At 32.1% G+C, this 21,550-nt stretch overlaps 1 protein-coding gene across 1 annotated transcript in view; it reads left to right on the top strand.

The window, feature by feature from the left end:
- The window catches only part of LOC127731083 (uncharacterized), a 54,769-nt gene that overhangs the window by 15,565 nt on the left and 17,654 nt on the right, over positions 1-21,550 (top strand). The window contains exons 5-12 of the mRNA XM_052239943.1: positions 1,035-1,232; positions 1,755-2,051; positions 3,511-3,634; positions 6,005-6,221; positions 8,103-8,971; positions 12,369-12,486; positions 16,137-16,331; positions 18,888-18,924. Coding sequence (XP_052095903.1) covers positions 1,035-1,232; positions 1,755-2,051; positions 3,511-3,634; positions 6,005-6,221; positions 8,103-8,971; positions 12,369-12,486; positions 16,137-16,331; positions 18,888-18,924 — 2,055 coding nt within the window. The remainder of the gene's footprint in view (positions 1-1,034; positions 1,233-1,754; positions 2,052-3,510; positions 3,635-6,004; positions 6,222-8,102; positions 8,972-12,368; positions 12,487-16,136; positions 16,332-18,887; positions 18,925-21,550) is intronic.

Genomic DNA, 21,550 nt, shown 5'->3' with positions numbered 1-21,550 from the left:
AAAATATTAAGGAAGTAATCGGAAACCGTTGATTACAAAAAGATATCGTACATGGCTATGTTATATACACAAAGCAAAGGTAAAAAAAAAATAACATGCAGTCATAGCATATACAAAACGTAAATTCAAGACAAGCAATCATCTTTACATTTAAAAACTAAAGAGATGTAATATTATAGTTTTTTTTAAATGAAATCTGTAGAGAGGCTATTTAAATGACACTGTGAAAACTTTCAGTAAATTTCCTTACTTTCAGCTCTATTCTTTGCTTTTAAAAACATAACGAATGTTATGACACATTACATTTCATATTCATATTTCACGTATATTGATATTTTTAAATGAGAAATTATGAAGTGTTTTTGAAGTTATACTGACGCTGTTAAATCACTGTCGATGATCAAATAATGTTAAATAATTAAAAGTAAACATTATTTTGCCATATTATATAGATATAAGAAGATGTGGTATGAGTGCCAATGAGACAACTCTCCATCCAAGTCCAAATTTATAAAAGTAAACCATTATAGGTCAAAGTACGGTCTTCAACACGGAGCCTTGGCTCACATCGAACATAAAGCTATAAAGGGCCCCAAAAATTACTAGTGTAAAACCATTCAAACGGGAAAACCAACGGTCTAATCTATATAAAAAACGAGAAACACTTATGAACCACATCAACAAACGACAACAACTGAACATCAGATTCCTGACTTAGGACAGGTGCAAACAATTGCAGCGGGTTTAAACGTTTTAATGGTACCAAACCTTTACCCTTATCTGAAACAATAGTGTAACATCACAACATAGAAAGACATTACTACATTCACTCGACCCTATCAAGGCTAAGGGGTTGGAGAAGTGAGATACAATAAATATACTATAAACAAATAGACTTTACTTGTCGAATCGAAATAAAGACAACGAACAAAGTAAAGCCTTTTGGTATTTGATTTCAATACATAAATGCAACTTTGTAAAGTCGTATGCTTTTAAAAGAAATTTACGTCACAAATTCCTGTCATATCTTATAGCTGCATCATGTTCCCATCTGGATCCCTGTTACCCAGGAAGATGTCTTGGTTCCAGTACTGCTAACATGACTGATACGAGTATGACGACTGTTCCCACTGTTATTACCACCACTGATAGCTCTATGAACGGTACTAACAGAACAGAACCAGATAATTGCATCTGTTCTGATGGATTTGGTGGAGAAACATGTTTATTATGTATGCACTAACAAGGATTTTTATAATATTTCTGTTATATGCAAAACATCAAGTCCGTGTTGATTACACAATGAGTATTTAATGTCCTGGAATAAATTTGAAATTCGTTCTTACGATACAGTTTTAAACCGGTGCCAATGTAAATGGTTGCCATTAAACAGTTTTAACTCATGATATTTATTTTTATTTTATTGCTCATATCTTCTTTGGTTTTCTATTTCTAATCGTTTCTGAACAAAGTTTTTAAGAAAAACACAGTCAATTAAATCCGTTTAATTTGATACCTTGCATTCTGAATCTATTGAGGAAATATTTTGATTATTCCGATATTACTGTGCACGATCATTTGAATTGTTTATTTGGTTTTTTTTTTGTGTTTTTTTTTTAGCCTTTGATATGGTTTGTTGTGATTTGTTTAATCGAAATTGAAGTAAATATTTTTTATTTAATCTTTGAAAGCAACAATATTACAGAGATGCGAGTACATCTGATACAGCTTCAATAATAGAACTGAATTTATAGTTTCAGCAAACTTCACTCCTGTGATCGAACAGAGTAATGCAACCTTTACAAGACGAAAGGCAACTACACATCAACTTATTTCTGAATATAAAATTGACGCTACTGACAAGACTGGAATCGATATCACGTGGACAAATAATCCACAATTTAATATTCTACAATGTAATATTATAGCTACATTTGATGCTGATGAATTATTTGGATATATGCCAAACATTCCGGATTATATCGGAAATACTAGTTATGGGATAGTCAATGCTCATTTTGAGATTAAGCACACAAAAATTAATCAAGATGGTATGTAACATTTTTTGTAACATACTAATAACTAATGAAATGAAACGGTTTATAAATGATAGGATATCGAATAGTTAATGAATGTTAACATTTTGAGAACAGACCTGCGATGCCTAAATGACTTCTCTGAACAATGCAGTTTTTTCACATAAAGGGAAGAACATACCAGTGAAAAACTGATATTACCCCATTTTGTGTTCTATCAATTCGGGTGATAGAAATAAAGATTTTTCAGTAATTATTTTAGTCATGTTTTTGTTGTTGTTGTTGTTGTCTTGTGTGTGTGTTAATTCTAATTTTCTGATTTTCTTTTCATTCGAGTAGCAAATGTCTGTCGTACTGGTTAAATATCATTGATATAGCCATACTTTTGTTTTGTTACTTTTATATTTTTTTGTGAAAAATATGTTTACTTTTAAGCAAATGTTCATTCAGTGTCCGATCAACAAATAAAAAAAAAAGAGGTGAAAGATAACAGGTGACATTCAAAACTCAGAAGTCGAGAGAAACTGACAACGCCATGGCAAACAACGAAAGACGAGATGAGAATTATAGATTATCATTGATCATCGCAACGAGATTGATGTTCTCGCTTGAGCCGGTACGGCGAAAGCGAGAAAAGCAATCGAGTTGAGATGACCAATGATAATCTGTTTATCGCTATTTTACCTATGACGACGTTGTCAATTTCATGTCAATTTCATTAGCAACGGCACGTGCCCCCTTAGTTTCTAGCGATAATTTTCATATCACTCGACTCCTCTGAGAAAGGAAATTATCAGTCAGTAAGATCAAAGGAAATTTTCGTAAAATAGCGATAACAATAGTTCACAAAACACTTCACAGAAAACTTCAGACTGAGCAACATTAACCCAACAAAAACTTTGGGTGATCTCAGGTGCTCCGGTAAAGTAAGCAGACCAAGCTACGCGCATTCGTAAATTAATGTGTTGTTCGGTCAATCGTTGGATATTTGTTAATGTTTGAATTCCTTGATTAAATATGCAATAATTGGCAGTTGATTATTGTGATCAATTTGTAACAAACATTTTTTCTATTCGCGATATCATATTATGACACTCTCCTCTTAGTTGTAAACAAACCCATGTTCTTATTCCAATAAAACATGAAATACACGTGCTTGAAGTCGAAATTGAATTTGAAACGTATTTTGAATAAAACTGGAATGAAAATGGACATTCTGCGAGAGTTCCTCGTCAGGAATTACATTAAAAAAAATTTAAAAGTAAGTCTATATGTATTTGAACCCTTTTAATCCTTGTTTTTTTTTCAGACTTTTTTTTGTTTGTTTGTTCTTCAAACGATATTGCATGCTTTTCGAAAGTTTCTTGCCAACACTTAACAAATGTAATGCCTACCCATGTAAAAATGAGCGCAGACAGAGCATGAACTGATAAAAAACATTTCTTAATTAAAAATATTTTGTTTTACACTTTAGGTAGTATATATGTAGCAGACAGAAACAATTTAACATGCATAGAACCAACTAATGATAATCCTGTAGAAGACTTGAAGTGTTTTAAAGAAACAAGAAACGACATTTCACTGTCATCCGGCGATGTGTGAGATTCTTTTTGGTTTTGTTTTGTTTTGTTTTGTTTTAGGGTTTTGTTTTACATGTAAAGTCATATGAAACGTGTGTCTTTGAATTATAATGTTATCGAAATTTTTTGAACCAGTGCATGCATATGTACTAAACTAAGTCCTGTATGCACGTTTTTTTTTGTGGAGCATGTAAAAAAAATAGGTGAATTGATAGAGTCATGATTTTTTTTTATTTTCCAAGCGTTCATATTTGTTGATATAGTTTTGTTTTTGTTATTTGTTTATTTTTTTACATCAAGACAGAAAACACCAAGCTTGATTACATTTGTACAGTTACAGTTGCAAGTATAGTCTTTAAGATATTTCCTTTAAACTGTAAAATAGCAAAACATAAAAAAAAATATATAACTATTTTTTTTTGTACCAGTTATGCAATATTTAAATCACATAATGGCAACCATTTTTAATCATATATTCTTTTTGTGTATGGGGATAAATAATTCACCGTATGTTTTTTTCTATTCTACCACAATATTATAAAAATTCAGTGCAACCTTTCACATAAGGTTTTTCTCCCGAATTTTTACAGCTATAAATATAATATTTTAAAATCAACATTATATGGATCAAAAATTTCCCCAGTACCAAAAATAATATCCTTTGCATCTATCTGTTTCAGGATAAACCCACAGTTTAATTATTAGTTTTGAAGTGCAATCCAATTATGTCTACTGTATACACATTCCCTAAAGATATGCAACAAGCTTTCTTTGGTTTCAGTGCAAAAAGTGCACATTTCTGTTTCTGTTAAACCACATTTATAAAGAAAAGAATGTGTATCTATAATTCTATGTAATAACTTGAACTGAAAATTTTAAAGTTTATAGTGTTTTTTGTTGATTGAAATGCAGTGGAGTAGATTTTATTCAGTTGTTAAATGATTTGGTGTATTTGATTTGTTCTTTAAGAATCTTTTATTACTATTACTCCCATTGCAAGTGTGTTTCTTTCATCACGGGTTTCCCTCGCTAGTGCGTTGTGCGGTGGCCGAAGTTCTAACGAGAGTTATGCATACTGTAAAATATCGGCGATTTAGTTGTACGGGAAGACAATAATTCCATAGCAATACATTTATGAAGATTTTGTTAATATAAAGGATTTTCTTTTACAAGAAAGTTCACGTACACTTGTTTTATCGAAAAACTTAGCCATTCAAGTATATGAAACATATTCATTATTTTTTAAATTTGAAGTTTCATATGACTTTAATTTACTTTAATCGTAAGATTGTTATTGTCACCCCAGCTTTTGGTGTAGCTCGTATTGCTCAGTCTTTTGTTTTCTATGTTGCGTTTTTGTACTGTAAAATGTTGTTTTTCTGTTGGTCTTTTCCTTTTTCATGTCACCCCAGCTTTTGGTGTAGCTCGTATTGCTCAGTCTTTTGTTTTCTATGTTGCGTTTTTGTACTGTAAAATGTTGTTTTTCTGTTGGTCTTTTCCTTTTTCAGCCATGCTTTTGTCAGTTTATTTCCGACTTATGAGTTCGAATGTCACATTGGTATCTTTCGCCTCTCTTCTATCGAACAACAAAAGGAACTATTTTGTTTAAAATATGTACTACTTTCCGGTATGTTCTTTCATACCGGGCCCGATGTTAGACGAATATACATGAAATATTGAGTAAACGCCAATCAATCGAATCCATGGCATAGGCGGATCCAGGGGGACCTGGGGGCCCGGGCCCCCCCCCCCCCTTTCGTGAGAAAAATTTGGTTGATCATATATGGAATCACTGAAGCATGACTGGAGCGGGCCCCCCTTAAGTCATTCAGCGCCCCCCCCTTATGAAAAGTTCTGGCAATTACAAAATCTATATACTAAACGAAAGCTTAAGGTCAAACAAACTCTAGTACAGTTCGTTCTACCAGTTTTTATTTTATTTTATTCTGTAATGGTCGATGGATGACCGGAAGTCGTCAGGAACCAGTTACCATCATCTGTCATCGCATAATTGCGAAAATGCATCATTATGATAATAACTACCGAAAAACATGATAGTCTTCAAATTAAATTAAAAAAAATATCCACATGTATTTGCACATACCATAACCGACTGTTAAAGTGAAAATGTGTCTTTTATTTAAAAATTTACAAATATCTCGAAGCTCCATGCCAAAATTTAGGTATAAGCACGTGTATTTTGATTAATTTCATCTGGATATAAGCCTAACAATTGCGCCAAAATCAGAATAATACTAATTAGAGAAGTTAAGCTTAAGCGAACTAAATAATTGCTTCTTGGGAGGGGTAGGTATGTGAGTGTGTATGTGGTTATTTTAAACAATGGATCGATATAACATATATTCAATTGTTTTATTTTACTACTAGGTATTCCCTTAAATTTATTGTGATATCTGGTGGATACAGAGTTTTGATAAACACAGACTACGGTAACGTGACAGATACAGAATATTTCATTGGTCCAATGTCGCAAAATGTCATCGAGTTTCGTTTTGATTATGACGTACCAATCCATTGTTCTACAACTGGTGATTCAGCATGCAATTTGGATTCTGCAATGACATTAAACAAGGATATTACTCAGGTTTGTGTTTGCATCAGCACTTTTAAAAGAAGTTTTGATGGCACTGTTTTCAAGGTCCATGCAGTTTTTAATATCCTATATAAAATGAGAATAACCTCTGTAAAACAAAAATGCATAAAGCAGCTGGTGTGTAATTGTAAACTTCTTCGAATTGTCTGTGTTTCTTTGATTTAGAATCCTAGTGCTATATTTTTGTCTTCGATTTGTAATTGTTTAATTTTAAAATCGGGTTTTAATCTCTCGATTTTTGGTTTCGTTTTTCAAATTGATGTTAGTTATCTCGATTTGGGATATAATTCTGTTAATAGCATTATTTCCTGGCTTTTCTAGTATTATAAGTAGTTCGTGCTTTTTATCGAAAGAGGTATTCTAGTTGACCGTTGGTGTTATTTGTCTTCAAGTTTTCATTTATGGTTTCTGATTGCCTTTTGGGTATTTCCAACATAAACTGATATATTTCGTCACCATGGACAGTTTCCTTTTGAGTATTTAACACATTTCAACTATATTGATAGTAAAACAGATAGTCTAAACCTTTATGTCCCCCCAATAGCCTTTATAAAGGAAGAACTTAGTGCACTGAAGAAGAAGAAAACGGAACCATAGATTTTTTTTATTATATTAACCTCCATAATGTTTAATAAATTCAATGATGAAACATCGCTTTATTCATTTCGTGCGTCAAAGACGGAGTCAAAAAGCGAGACATAGGTATGCTGTTTCCGGCGTCGTCGGCGGTGACGTCAACAATGTATTAGTTTGTGATTAGGTCCAGGTTATGGTGAACCACTAGTGGTAGGTCAGTGATATTTGGTATGCAGTTGTATCAGCATTGGCACATCTCATTTCACTGGAGATTATTTTGCCCTGCCTCCTCAGTCATGGTCTATTGACTTTGACACTTGCTTAGTTTACATGTATCAGTTTATGAGGAACCAGTAGTGGTAGGTCAGTGATATTTTGTAAGCAGTTGTATAAGCATTGGCATATCTCATTTCCATGTCGATTATTTGGCTCCGCCCCCTTAGTCATAGTCTTTTGACTTTGAAACTTCCGCTTAGTTTACATGTATTAGTTTGTGATTATGTCAGTTCAAGGGGAGCCATTAGTGGTAGGCCAATGTTAATTGGTATGCAGTTGTATAAGCATTAGCACATCTCATTTCCATGGAGATTATTTGACCACGTCCCCTCAGTCATGGTCTATTAACTTTGAAACCTTTGCTTAGTTTACATGTATTAGTTTGTGATTATATAAAGCGGTAATGTTAAGTGAGTGATATTTGGTATGCAAATTTATTGGCATTTGCAAGACTCATTTCTATGGAGATTATATAGCCCCACCCCCTCATCATGGCTCATTGACTTTGAAACTTTTACCTAGTTTACAAGTTAATGATTGTGTTTAAACGGAACGACTTATGATAAGTCAATGGTATTAGGTATGCAGTTGTATTATCATTGGCACATCTCATTTCCATGGAGATTGTTTAGCCATGTACCTTCAGTCATGGTCTATTGACTTTGAATATTTGCATAATTTCAACGTTTGCATTATCAAAATTACAAAAAGGCGAGACATATCTCTGTGTTCACAGTTTATCTGGATTTGTCTTCATCAGGAACGCTTAAACTAAAAGATTTTAAATCCATGGACATGCATAAATACGTAGAAACGTTAGACCCAAAAAAAGAATCTCTAAATTCTGAGGTCAATTTTGCCTGAGGAGGTTTGAACTTTAGATTTTTAATAATTTCTTGACTCAACGGGGAATTTCAGAAAATGTATTAGAAGTCATGTCAATACAGAAGCATTAACTACTGAGAGAACCCTATACCTTTTAATGATAGAAAATATGAATGTCTTGTGCTACTGTTTTAGGATACAATAACTGGAAGTTGGAGTGGATGGATAGACACTCTGTCTGGTGTTCTAAGATATGTTTTTGAAGTGTGGAAATTGGAATTCAGTATTGACGAAAATGGACTTTTAGAACCGAAAATAAAATCTGAATATAATCCAGAGCCATTGTATATAACTGAAATAATGGCCGATAACATATCAGTTCCAATGTACGAGCCTAGTGGTCCCGGTGTATATTCAGTCATTCTCGAAATCAACGACCGGGCTAATAATTCTGAATACGTGAGACGTATTGCTATATATGACAAAACTTCGCATATAGATACAAGTTCAACAAACCAGTTGTTTGTCTCATCAGCTTTAAGTGTTACAGATTACATATGGCAGACATTATATTTGAAAGATAATATAACGCAGGTAAAGGTAAACTGGACAGGCCATTTTTTCAATGAAATACACGAGAAGGGAAATTTCCTAGCTAAAGTTCTTAAGTATGAAGCAAGACTTAGCGATCCAGAAAACCCACATCGCCATGAATACAAAAGAATTCTTGCTGAATTTGATGACAATGAGGGGGCAAGAACAAAGTCTGCAATACCGAACGTCCATGCCATTGTCAAATTTCAAATAATACACGAAAAAATAACTAGACAAAAATCCGAACCCTCGGAATCTAATTGGAGAATTGTAAATCCTCTTCAAGAACACGATACGATTGACATAGCACCTCATACAATAGATGATGGATATGCCGTGCAGGTCTGGGTGAAAGCCTTTGATATCATGAACCATACAAAGGTAGACACTACTGTTGTTCGCTTTGATCAATCACCACCGGATCTGTATGAGCCGGATATTACTTTTAACATACACATGTTAACCTCAAGGTAAAGTACCCTATTGTAAGTAGTTGATTGATAACAATTTTCAGATAAAAACGATGATTTCAAGGCAATGTCAGTGACTATTTGTAGAAGATTGATTCGATAAGTTTTAATTCTGTTAATTTTGTACGGATACAGATCTCTTGTACAAGTTTTCAGTATTTTGATAATCACCATCTTGTATTGGGTAATACAAGTCACTCTTTAAAAAGTCAAACGCGTTGAGGTTTTATTGACAAATCATATAAGTCAACCTTACATTAAGCACAGTCCTCTTTGGCATATATCAGAAAATCAGGTCACCAGATCGGGTATGATTCTTTAAATATTTAATAGCTAATACCAGATTACAAGTCCCAAAATATATTCCACTGTCCTATATAAACTTGGTATTAGTGTAATTTATAAGACTACACTGTAGTCGTGCAAATATGACAGTGATAAGCTTTATCAAAGAAAGTGTGCTTGGTTTTTTTTTCTTCAAACTATTTAAAAAAGGGTTCACAAAATATTGATAACTTGTTCAACTATGATTTGTACTAAATTACAACTTGTATACATCATGTGTACCGTAAGTGTATGCACATATGTAATGTCTTTGTAAATGGCATGGTCCCGTAAGTGTATGCACATATGTAATGTCTTTGTAAACACATATGTATTGTCTTTGTAAATGGCATGGTCGTGAATCTTGTTACCGATATAACTCAGTTATTTTATATCAATTAATCTACATCTGTACATCAAAATACAATTTAGGTCCTTATGATATCCCTCTGTACTCCTTTGTGTTATTGTGTGCTTCTTTGTGTTCATTTATGTTATGTTGTGCTCCTTTGTGTAATGTTGTGCTCCTTTTTGTAATGTTGTGCTCTTTTGTGCACAAAGAAAATATGTCCGTTGTGCTGTTTAAGAGACCACAACAGAATAATATAATTATAGATGATAGAATACAAAATCGAAAGATCAAGTTGACATGCAGCTTCTGTCATAATTTTTTTTAAATCCTGCTATTCCTTTAAAAAAGTATATTTTTTGGATATTTTGATGAATTGTGTACAATACGCATATCTGTTTAACAGTGAATATGTAAAATCTGGGATTTTGTAAAATCCCTGAAATTTCAGGAGTTTTATAAAATCACTGAACTGATTAGTGATTTTATAAAATCCCTGATTTGACTAGGGATTTTACAAAATCCCCGAAATAGGATTTTTTATACAGATTTACTGATTTAATTCATGGAATTTGTAAAATAATCAAATTTTTTGTTTGAATAATTCATTGAAAAAAAGACAAAAGCCTACAGCAGTAACAAGTTTGGGTTAATTTGTGCAATTTTCAAATAACTGGGCGAAAATATATATGGAAACTGGAAAAGCATGAGGAAATTGTGAAATATATTGCTGAAGGCAGAGGCAGATCCAGAGGACCCGTTGACACCCCATGAGGTTGCAAATAATCGTGCACCATATACAGCATAATTTGAATTTGGATGAATTTAGTGACCTCAGGTTCCTGGCATGGTTTTACATTAACAAATCATAAACATTGGGTTAGAAATGACTAAATGGATACGCACTGATGCTTTATGATTTATGATTTTTTTCTGGATCTGCCCCAGAAAGACCCTCAAAAAAGAAAAAAAGCAAGATCTTATTACTGCTTTCTTCGAAAGTGAGGTAATGTTTAATGCTTCATAGATATAAGAAGATGTGGTATGAGTGTCAATGAGACAATTTTTCATCCAAGTCAAAATTTATAAAAGTAAACCAGGATCAATCTGTAATTGATGAAAAATATCAAAGCAATTATCTTTTTTTAAAATCGAATGTAAAGAAAGTACGCAATGCATTAATTACTTTGTGAGCGTAGAAAAAAACATGCAAGGAGTTATAAATGGATTGGTTTTGGCTATGTCTTTCAGTAGAAAATATTAAAGGCATGTATAAATGTGACGTGAATCTGTTTTATGCTGGACTGACAAGCAGAGCCTGAATAATAACGAGCTAGTTCACATGGTACAAGTCCTCAGGAAACCATGTCATACTACCCGTAACATTATTCTGACTCAAACTCTGGAAACACGGCAAGAACTATTATCATCGTCGATTTTTCATGTTTGATCAGTACAAAGGAAATCTTAAAATCAAATAAGTGTTGTCATATTAATATGCTACATAGAAAAAGAGATATGTATCCACAAAAATAGTAAAGTATGTAAAAATTAATTTGTATTGGACCTGCATTCAATTGATAGGTAACCAACCAGGCAAAACTAGGTCACCTGGGTATTTTTTCATGCTTCACTTGCATTGGTCATATCTTAGATACTGTTATATATATATCAATGCTATTTGGAATGGATAAACAAGTTGCTATATTTTCTGCACTTTTTACATCAAAATCAAATGAAAAGTACATTTTGTTTAATATTATTAATAATCTAGGTATGAAGTTCTTCGATGTGAAGATGTGAAAAATAGGTGTGCCTGTTGAAAAGCAGAGCTAGTATGCAACAGCATATGTCACACAAACTTGTTATGCAAAATTAAGGAAAGTGTAGTCTTAATTAAATCTTTGCATATGCCTTTTATTCATAGTCACTTTGAAATAGTGCAAATCAGTAATGACTATTAGATGAATCTTTCAAAATTTAATAGTCGAATTATATTTAAAAAAAATCAATTCTGATATTAAGTTTGAACTTGTAATTAAGGATTTTACCAAATCCCTGCCAATATTAACATTGATTTTATCAAATTCCAACTATTTAAGGGATTTTACAAAATCACTATTTATTTCAGAGATTTTACAAAATCTCCGATTTCAGAGATTTTACAAAATCCCTGATTTCACAAATTCACTGTAACATATCCAATTTGAATTTATCAAGAAACTAATGTTAAGTACAAATATCAAAGGTGATAAGAACTTCAATTTGAAGCAAAATTGAAATTTAAGTGTACCAAAACATATAGTAATGTCTCAATTATATTTCCCATGGCTAATGGTATTTGGTGTTCAAACATAAATAAGCATCATATGACTGCTTAGTGTTATTTTATACGTGGTATAATATATACTATTATTAGTTGAATGTAAAAATAAACAGAATGATAAAACAAGTACATTAAGTGCAATATACATTTTTGTACATTAAATGTACACCAGAAAACAATACTTGGAAACTATTGTTACAACATCAGAGATATCCATTAATACCAAAGGTGTATACATCACATACAGTTAACATGGAGTTTGCAAGGGAGAATTTTGTAAAATATACTATTTAGTATAATTCTTTGCATTTCATTTCTATTTCTTATAGCTATAACTTTTCTTGTTGCATCTCTCTAATCAAAGACCGTAATGGTTAGAAATATTGTTTTCTTTAAAGGGTAACTATCAAATCCAAGGATGACCATAGTGGACTAAAATCATTGTCAATGAAGTTCGTTCTAAACAGTACTGGCGAAGTTAAGACACCAATAGAGGATATACTTGTCCCATTACAGGTACTGACCTTAATGCTACAAGTAAAGTGTAAACGCTTTTAGACCAGCGTGTACATGAAAATAACACTTTATAAAATGTAAATGAAAAGAAAAGACGTAAGATAATCAGAGCATAGAGCCCAACATTTAATTTAACTGTATTTATTATCTAATGAATGTGCACGAATGGATATCACGATCTTGTACACTATACACCAAAGACTAAAGGGCGAATATATTCGTATGGTGACATAAGGTATAGAGAATAAGTTAAAGCTTTTAAAACAAAAACTATTAAATTCATACAGAAAATTGGCATTGTTCCTTTATGTTTTTGGAACAATTATACATAAATCATAGACAATATTGTTTTTAAATACTGCAATAACCCTTAGCACAGATTAACTGTGAAAAACAAACGTCGAATATCCTCTTATGATCGCTTTACTCAGTATATTTCGGAACAGTTTGATTTCTACTTTTGCGAAGTTGTCTCCGCATTTGCGTATATATTTTCTTATACAAGAAAATGGTATTACGAGCTGTCATGATAGCTCTTGGTAACCTTTTATTTCATTTACATTCTACCGTTACGATCCCATTGCGTCACATGAGCAACACAGAGGGTGCCAACTATGGGGCAGTATCTGCTTTCCCTTCCGAGGCACGTGAGATCAATCCCAGTTTTTCGTAGGAGTTCGTGTTGCTCAGTCCATAGTTTTCTATGTTGTGTTGTGTGGACTCTTGTATGTCTTTTCGTCGTCTTTAGTCTTTTTGCCATATGTGTTTCTGTTCACCATTGACTTATGAGTTGCAATATACCTTTGTTATCGTGGGGCTCCCTTTTAAAATTGTATTTTGAAAACAAATATTTTATTCTAACTATTAAGCATTATGTATTTATTCAACAGAAAGGCCAGACTATAAATTAAGAGAAGACGAAGGCTAAAAACCACAGAAATCATACAAAACATTTGAACAGTTTTTATTTATTGTTCAAATCCAAAAGTAAAGGTTGTCGTCCAGAGAGTTTGAAAGAAAGTTAAGGGATTTCAGTGAATTGTGTGTCCGACTTCTTATTTGCATACAATTTGAGTTTAGTGGATTGATATTTTAGCAGACAGTCGGTATAAAAACGGTTACTAATTGTGAAAAAGTATAAAAAAAATACCGAACTCAAAGGCAAATTCAAAAAGGAGAATTCCATAAAAACTGACAAAATCAAACGCTATCAATTACCGGAACAAGGGAAAAACAATATTGACACATATGGACGACTTCAAACTGGAATCTTATAATATTACAAAAGTGATGGTTTCAACTTTCAAATTGTCAACTTCCCATTTCTCAACAGTAACATACCTTCTGCTTCATCGTTTGGCGTTTACATATTTGAGTTAATACGTTATACTCCTGCATGTTCACACTATAATAACTTCATTAACAGGGGTATGCTTCTTACACAAAAACTGCTGTAGTATAGTCATAAGGAAGAACGATATAAGTTTTACGGTCACCATCACAAATTGGTTGTCCGATACGATGTTTCGGTGTCTCCACTTAATGGCGACATGTTTTCACAGTCTTAAATCTTTCGTTACCAGTATAGTTCTTAGCTCTTTAATTTTACCAATTGGGTCCTATTCCCGATTATGACATCTTGACTAGGTGTGAATTCGCACCACAGGTGATGCATGTATATTAGGAGACACCTACCCTGTCGACGCACCCGGTTCCGCTATTTTTGGAATCTCTTGATTTCTGTTTGTTACCTTGATTTGTCTCTTCCTAATCGATATTCGAGATTTGGTTGAGATTTGAACTACGGGAAACTACTGTCGCCTTAGTTAGATAATATTTTACTTTTTTTGATGATGTGTCAAAGAAAATCAAATGAATTAAGAAGAAAGAAGTACACCTACAGTTTCCAAAATGATAGTAACACAAGGTTATTGTGTTATTCAAACGTTAACACATCTACAATACTATGATAAAAGGTATTTGACCATTTAATTTTTTATTCGAGTCTTTGGTAGACTAAACGAGCATCTTGCGTGCAGATACATACGCCTGGTATATTTGATTGTTTTTTAGTTTACATCCACTGGTCGATGCCACTGCAAATGGAAATGTCCTCCTAGGGGGTATCACCAGCCCAGTAGTCAGTCATTCTATGTTGACATTAAATATCTTTGATTCGGTCATCTTTATAAAAGAACTATTCATAAAACTTTGAATTGTTCTAAATACTAAAGTTTTTTTAACCTCAAAACTTTGGGTCATCAATGCTCTTGTCTGGTATCTTTGATGATTTTTTTGTTTTTTCAATTGACTCATATGTTTAGCTTTAAAATATAAATATAATAGAATCTGAAGCGGGATTATAGATCATTTGTGGTTTGGTTCATACATTTAAAGAACAAAACAGTGTACCCAAACACGGTTGATTGTTAAATGTGTAAAAAGGTTTTTCAGAATTATTTGCTGAGACAAAGAAACAAATTAATGCATATGACCAACCATTTATACTTACGTGGATCTTTTCTAATGGAATCTTTACGATCCAATATGATTTGCACCTACCAAAAATTTTGTTGTTTTGTGACTATTTGTCTTAAATCAAAAAGATGCACTATATATACTTTGTTAATTATTAACCTTTACTGTTTAGTCCATTTTTGGTAATATCCTTTTGGCGTGGCTCGGTAATTATGCATCCCGCCATTGTGTTATTGTTCTATAGTCATTTTTGTATTCTTGTCATTCATATTTGCTTATGTGCTTTGTCTATATGCGATTTTGATTTGCTTTGTTGACATATTTGTTTGTTATAACACAATGTTGACTGTTGCACCCCTATTTTTGACATTTGTTCCTGTTATGTCTGTTTGAGTTGTTCACACATTGTTGTCAATATAATAGAATTATATGCGACTGTCATACAAGTGAGAGATTTATCTAGTTATAAAACCATGTTTAATCCACCCTTTTCTACATTAAACAATAAAGGCCATGCATAGAAACAGGTGTAAACAATATAAAATTCACACATTAGTGGTTTTTCAATTTCTAGAATGAAGAATTCCATTCCTTTTATTTGATTTCATGTGGATATAGTAAGAAAGGGAAAAAAACACTTTAAACCTTTTGTCATTTATTTGTTATGTTTCACGTATCGAACTGATAAATGAAGTCTAATATGGCTTTATCCTCTATAATCCTCTTCTCTTCTGGTAGACGTAAGTATCCCGTGAATATGATATGGTGTCAGATAACAAGTATAAAATGTGACTCAAATTGTACTTTATGATTTTTTGTATCATTAATCGGAATCTAATTTGGAACTCCAATATTATATTTCAATTTCAATTACACCCAAAATTTAACATACACAGTAGATCTAATGTGAAGTGTCATATCTGTTTTCGATATTTTACATAAAAAGGAACTATTTTGAAATTATTTGCATAAAAGATCATACAAGCAGTAATTAAAATAAAATGATATCAATCCTTCGACATCTACAAACATACGTCATCTAGATTTTAACATGACTTAATATCCATAATAATATTTTGTATCCAGTGTTCTAGAGTATGAAATTATTGAATATCAAATGTGTTCTCATAATAACTTTGTAATAAACTAACTGTGTGCATTTATCACGGCAGACACAGAATGAATGTCCGGAGAATGTCAATCCTGATTGTTACTGTATACAGGATGACTGTTTTAACCAGAAATTTGAAATAAACTTTGACAACTGTAAATTGACTGTTCCTGTAGACACTATTGAATTTGAAACATACTCTCTACATATAACTGCTGTTAACCGTGCCATGGTAACTACTTCTATTGTTAAAGAGGTAAGTGGGAAAAGGGAAATATTTAACGATCAAGTCGGTTTTATCCTCCAAAGGAATGTCAATCAAATGTTACTCAACTACGTAAGTTTTCTTAGACACTTAATAACAGCAAGCAAAACCGGGCGTCAGAGTAACTGTGAAACTATCAACATGGTATGACCCAAATTATATCGAAAAGTGACAATAATATATCAGGGTATATTTTTGTTTTTCGTAAAATCATTTGACTTCTAAATCCTTTTCCAAGGTATTCCTTGCATAATCAATTGTATTCCAAACATAAAGACAGATTTAAACAATTGGTCTACATTTTTTTATTTAAAATGTATGGTAAAGATAGATACAAAGATACATTGAAGTTAAAACGTAAAAGGTCTAACGCTAAAAGAAAATGAAGAACGAAACATGTTGATCTGAAGGTCTTTTCCATGGTTATTTAACTGCGAATCTAACGTGCAAATCACACGAGGACTGAACGACTATTGATCGTACCTTTGACCAATTCTTTTTATTCCTATTAATACTTCATGCTAGATGTTTTTTTGTTTACAAAGAATTCATTTATAAAGATTTCTCATGTATATGTCCCATTTGTCGAAACCACAACCAGCTCTTTCCTTCGTTAAATTAGAGTTTTGAATGAATGTGACATATTATCAGACTATGAGCAACACGACGTTTTACAAGGGAAGGAGGAAATGGATACCCTTCATAAAGACCTCATTTCATCTTCAATCTTTGGGATTCTGTAAAATGTTTTACTTGTTGTTTTGAATTGATAAATTAATAGTTTTTGCCATGATAATGTATGCGTTTCTTCAACTTATGATTGTTTTTAGTTTAAGTGTCTGGGTTTGGTTCTAACTACATTGCATAAAGTATATTTTGATTGAGAGGTGATGTTCATAACATGTATGTACTATGAACAACAAAATTATTTATTTTGTAAAAAATATTTCCGTATTCATTTACTTTCATATTTGTCTAAGGTTATGGTTGGCTTTCTGATATCGTTTAACATCTCACCCCTTATTTTATTGATTTTGTATTTACATTGTGTCATAGATCAAATGTATTCGTTTAGTGTATGTTCACTTGTTTGTGTTAATATGTCTTTTGATTGAGGCAAGCCATTTCAATTGATATTTTATAGTGTGTCTTTCTATGTTGTGATGTAACACTATTGTTTCAGGTAACAGTGAAGGTTGGTACCTATTAAAACGTTTAAACCCGCTGCATTTGTTTGCACCTATCCTACGTCAGGAACCTGATGTTCAGTGGTTGTCGTTTGTTGGTGTGGTTCATAAGTGTTTCTCGGTTTTTTATATAGATCAGACCGTTGGTTTTCCTGTTTGAAAGGTTTTACACTAGTCATTTTTGGGGCCCTTTATAGCTTGCTGTTCGGTGTGAGTCAAGGCTCCGTGTTGAAGACCGTACTTTGAACTAAAATGGTTTACTTTTACAAATTGTGACTTGGATGGAGAGTTGTCTCATTGGCACTCATACCAAATCTTCTTATATCTATATATCATTATTTATCATGCCTAACATATGATGTCAATACCGACTTACTACTAAAGCAGGCAGGTATTGTGTTTTGGCAATGATTTATGATAAAAAAAGAATTTCTATATTGAAAAAAATCAAATGACAAAGATATGAATCATTATACGATAAAGTTATATTAGTATCACCTTAATAATTGTTGAATAAAACGAATCAAATACAATATTACTTTTTAGATTTGATCCAGGAAAATACAAAATATATATCATATATATATAAGTACTTCTAAACAAGTGACAACTCTACGACAGATCCATTCATTGGATCACCAGTAAAGGTGATACAACAATGTTAAATCTGCAAATTTGCGGAAGCAAATTTTTGTTCTTCCCTCGCCGGGATTCGAACTCATGCTATTGGGATATCGTGATAACACCGCCTGCACTGTGTCCAGCGCTCTAAACCACTCGGCCACTTAGACTGAACTAAAAATTCAGCTTTCGGTGGCCTAGTGTTACCTTTCCTCGTCAGTAGAATCAAGAGTTGTAACACAGTACATGATATATATTAGGCATGAAGATGGAATTGATTGCAGATTAGCTTAATTATCTGTTGTAAAGGATCGTAAGATGCAGTCACAGAAGTAATCATTTGATAAGTGACAACTCGACGACAAATCCATCCATTGGATCACCAGTGAAGGTGACACACGGCTGAAAACACATATTGTATTCATAATTACTCTAGATATCAGCACAACAATGTTAAAATTGCTAATGTTTGTCCTTCCCTCGCCGGGATTCGAACTCATGCTTTTGGGATATCGTGACAACACCGCCTATACTGACCACTCGGCCACCTAGACTGAACTTCAAATTCAGCCTCCGGTGGCCTAGTGTTACCTTTCCTCGTCAGTAGAATCTAGAGTTGTAACACAGTAATATATATATATATATATCGTCTTGTAAATTTATATCGTGAACTCTTGTAAATTCAAACTGCATTTATTGGAAACATTTTCGCTCAATTTATTTAACACTTTGTTTTTAGATGGGAATTGTGACTCAGTTTACTGGGATACAACAATGTAAGTATCAAAACCTGAAACAGTAGAACCTTATCAACAAAAATATATGACGAGTCAATAATGTGATATTCGAAAGAAAATGACAATCAAGCGGAAATGGAAGATTATAACAATCTATTTCTTTTATAAATCAAAGTAACACTTCATTAATTAAAACAGTAGTCTAACGATATTCAAGTCTCTTAAATCCATTAGGAAAATACATATTTATGTAACAAACAAAATCTTAACTCCAAAAGAAACAAGACAAAGGAGGTCAACAGCCAAAATGTCACAACCGGGAATAGAACACAATCGGTACAAATTACAGATAAACGGCTATTCTGGGTTCTAAGAACAGGATAACATGCTGTAACGAGATAAGACACAGGTTAATCGTATTGGTCATGGTGATCGTAAAGCTTTTGTAGTGTTAAACATACTGACGTCACTGATGAGTCTTTTGTAGACGAAACGCGCGTCAGGCGTACAAATTGTATTCCTAGTATCTATGACAAGTTTATTCACATATCCTTCATCAGTATGTAAAAAAAGTGAATTAAAACAATTGGACAGGCGTCAGAACAAACTAGAAAAAAATTGTACTCAAATATTATGGTGAATATCATTAATTGATCAATTGTTGCTTTCTTAACACTACAAACCAGTAAAAGTCTGAAATGGCCTTTATCTGTACTCGACTGTACTGATTTTTACTCGACCAGTCTGAATTGGTCTGAATTTTACTCGACATTACTCGACCCCAGTCTTAATCATACTCGACTGTACTGATTTGTACTTGACCCTTATCTTTGCCATTGAAAATAGTCTGAACTATTACTCGACCAGTCTGAAATAGTCTTAACCCATTCTCGACCTGTACTCGACCTATTTTTTTCAGTCTAAACCATACTCGACCAGTCTGAACCATACTTGACCAAATAACATCTACTTTTTCTAAATTTTAACTGTTAAAATAAATTTCTTTTTAACTGACATGACAACAGCCACAATAAAATAAAGATATATTATAAAAACAGATTTTTACATTCTTACATGATTCTCAGATTTATCGAATAGAGAAAGTTAAATCAAATTATCTTATATAATAATTTAATTATATTAATTTTAAAGTTTTAGAGTTTTGTTAAAAAAAATGATTTCTTTTACCTAAAAACCACACCTATACTGAGGGTAATTAAACCTTATTAAGGTGCTTCTTGTTTGGCATGTGTTTTTTTTTTTTTATTAATTTTCCTAAATTCCTAAATAAAAACTACATAGGTTTCATGGTTACATACAAAAAAATGTACAATAGTTATATAATTATCTTTTTAATGAGGTAACAACAGCCAACAAAATCAATGAAATTGTTTAACCTTATTTTAGAAATATATCTATTATTATAATTTGGGATATATTATATACAATATATATCAAAAAGGGATAAAAATTAAAGAAATTAATAAAATTGTTCTTCTGATTAGTGGTGAAGTATAAAGTAATACCTCCTGCTTGGGGCAAACTCATGAAAAAGATCACACCTGGTCAGAGAGTATTAAATTCTAAATAACATTCATTCAAAATTGCAACATCCTGTGACACTTAAATCGCAAGGCCTTTTGAATTCACTAGATAAGTAATACACGAGTTTAAGAAACATAGGGATTTCTTTTTACCTGTAAAACACACATGTACTGAGGTAATTAAACCTTATTAAAGTGCTTCTTGTATGCCATGTCTTTAATTTTGACAAAAATTATTTAAATTTAATTGAAATAAATTTTTACTGTAACTTTGGAACACATTTCCTTTTTTAAAAGTTTATCACAGGATTACTATGGAAGTTCTATTAGGTAAACGGACAGAAAGTCACAGGACAAAAAGTCACAGGACATAAAGTCACAAATTTGATAGGACAAAAAGTCACAGGACAAAAAGTCACCAATAATTTGTTGACAATTTTTTGAATGTATAAGAGAAAGACCTTGAAATATTTTCTTTTTATTACATATATTCATTTTTAAGTTGAAGAAATTGTTCATAAGCCTTGATAAATGAAAATTTATTAAATTTTAATCATGCAAAGAATATATTTCTTGGCACAATGAAGCCATTTAAGTACCAAGCCACTTTAACATTTTGTTTTCATAGCAATTATTTGATCATTATTGATATTTATTGAATAGATTTTAATTACAAAGTTGCTTCATATATAATAGTTCAAGAAAAAACAAAAATTTTATTTTTTAAATTAGTGTTTCTTGTTTAAAGAAAAATAATCTCAAAACTGAATTGTGACTTTTTGTCCTGTGACTTTTTGTCCGTGACTTTTTGTCTGTGACTTTTTGTCCTGTGACTTTCTGTCCTACATTCTTCTATTATCATGATTATATTAAGTTCTTGGTTTAACAAAACAAAGGTGTCATTTTTTAAATTTATTAAGTTGCTTTATATGCTATTTTATATATATTTTAATAAAAAAAAATGTTCACTGCATTATTAACTAAACTCAACTGACACCATAAATCTATACGAGGCTTAAGTTAATGGTGAAAATTGTCCAGTAACCATAAAATATATCTGAAACATTCAAAAAATTTTGAATAACATTGAAAATATTAGTCACAATTCAGTTTTGAGATTA

This window comes from Mytilus californianus, unplaced genomic scaffold (genome assembly GCF_021869535.1).
Source record: "Mytilus californianus isolate M0D057914Y unplaced genomic scaffold, xbMytCali1.0.p SCAF_2, whole genome shotgun sequence".
Classification (NCBI taxonomy): Eukaryota; Metazoa; Mollusca; class Bivalvia; order Mytilida; family Mytilidae; genus Mytilus; species Mytilus californianus.
Note: the sequence above shows the minus strand (reverse complement) of the source record. Positions and strands in the feature narration are given on the sequence as shown.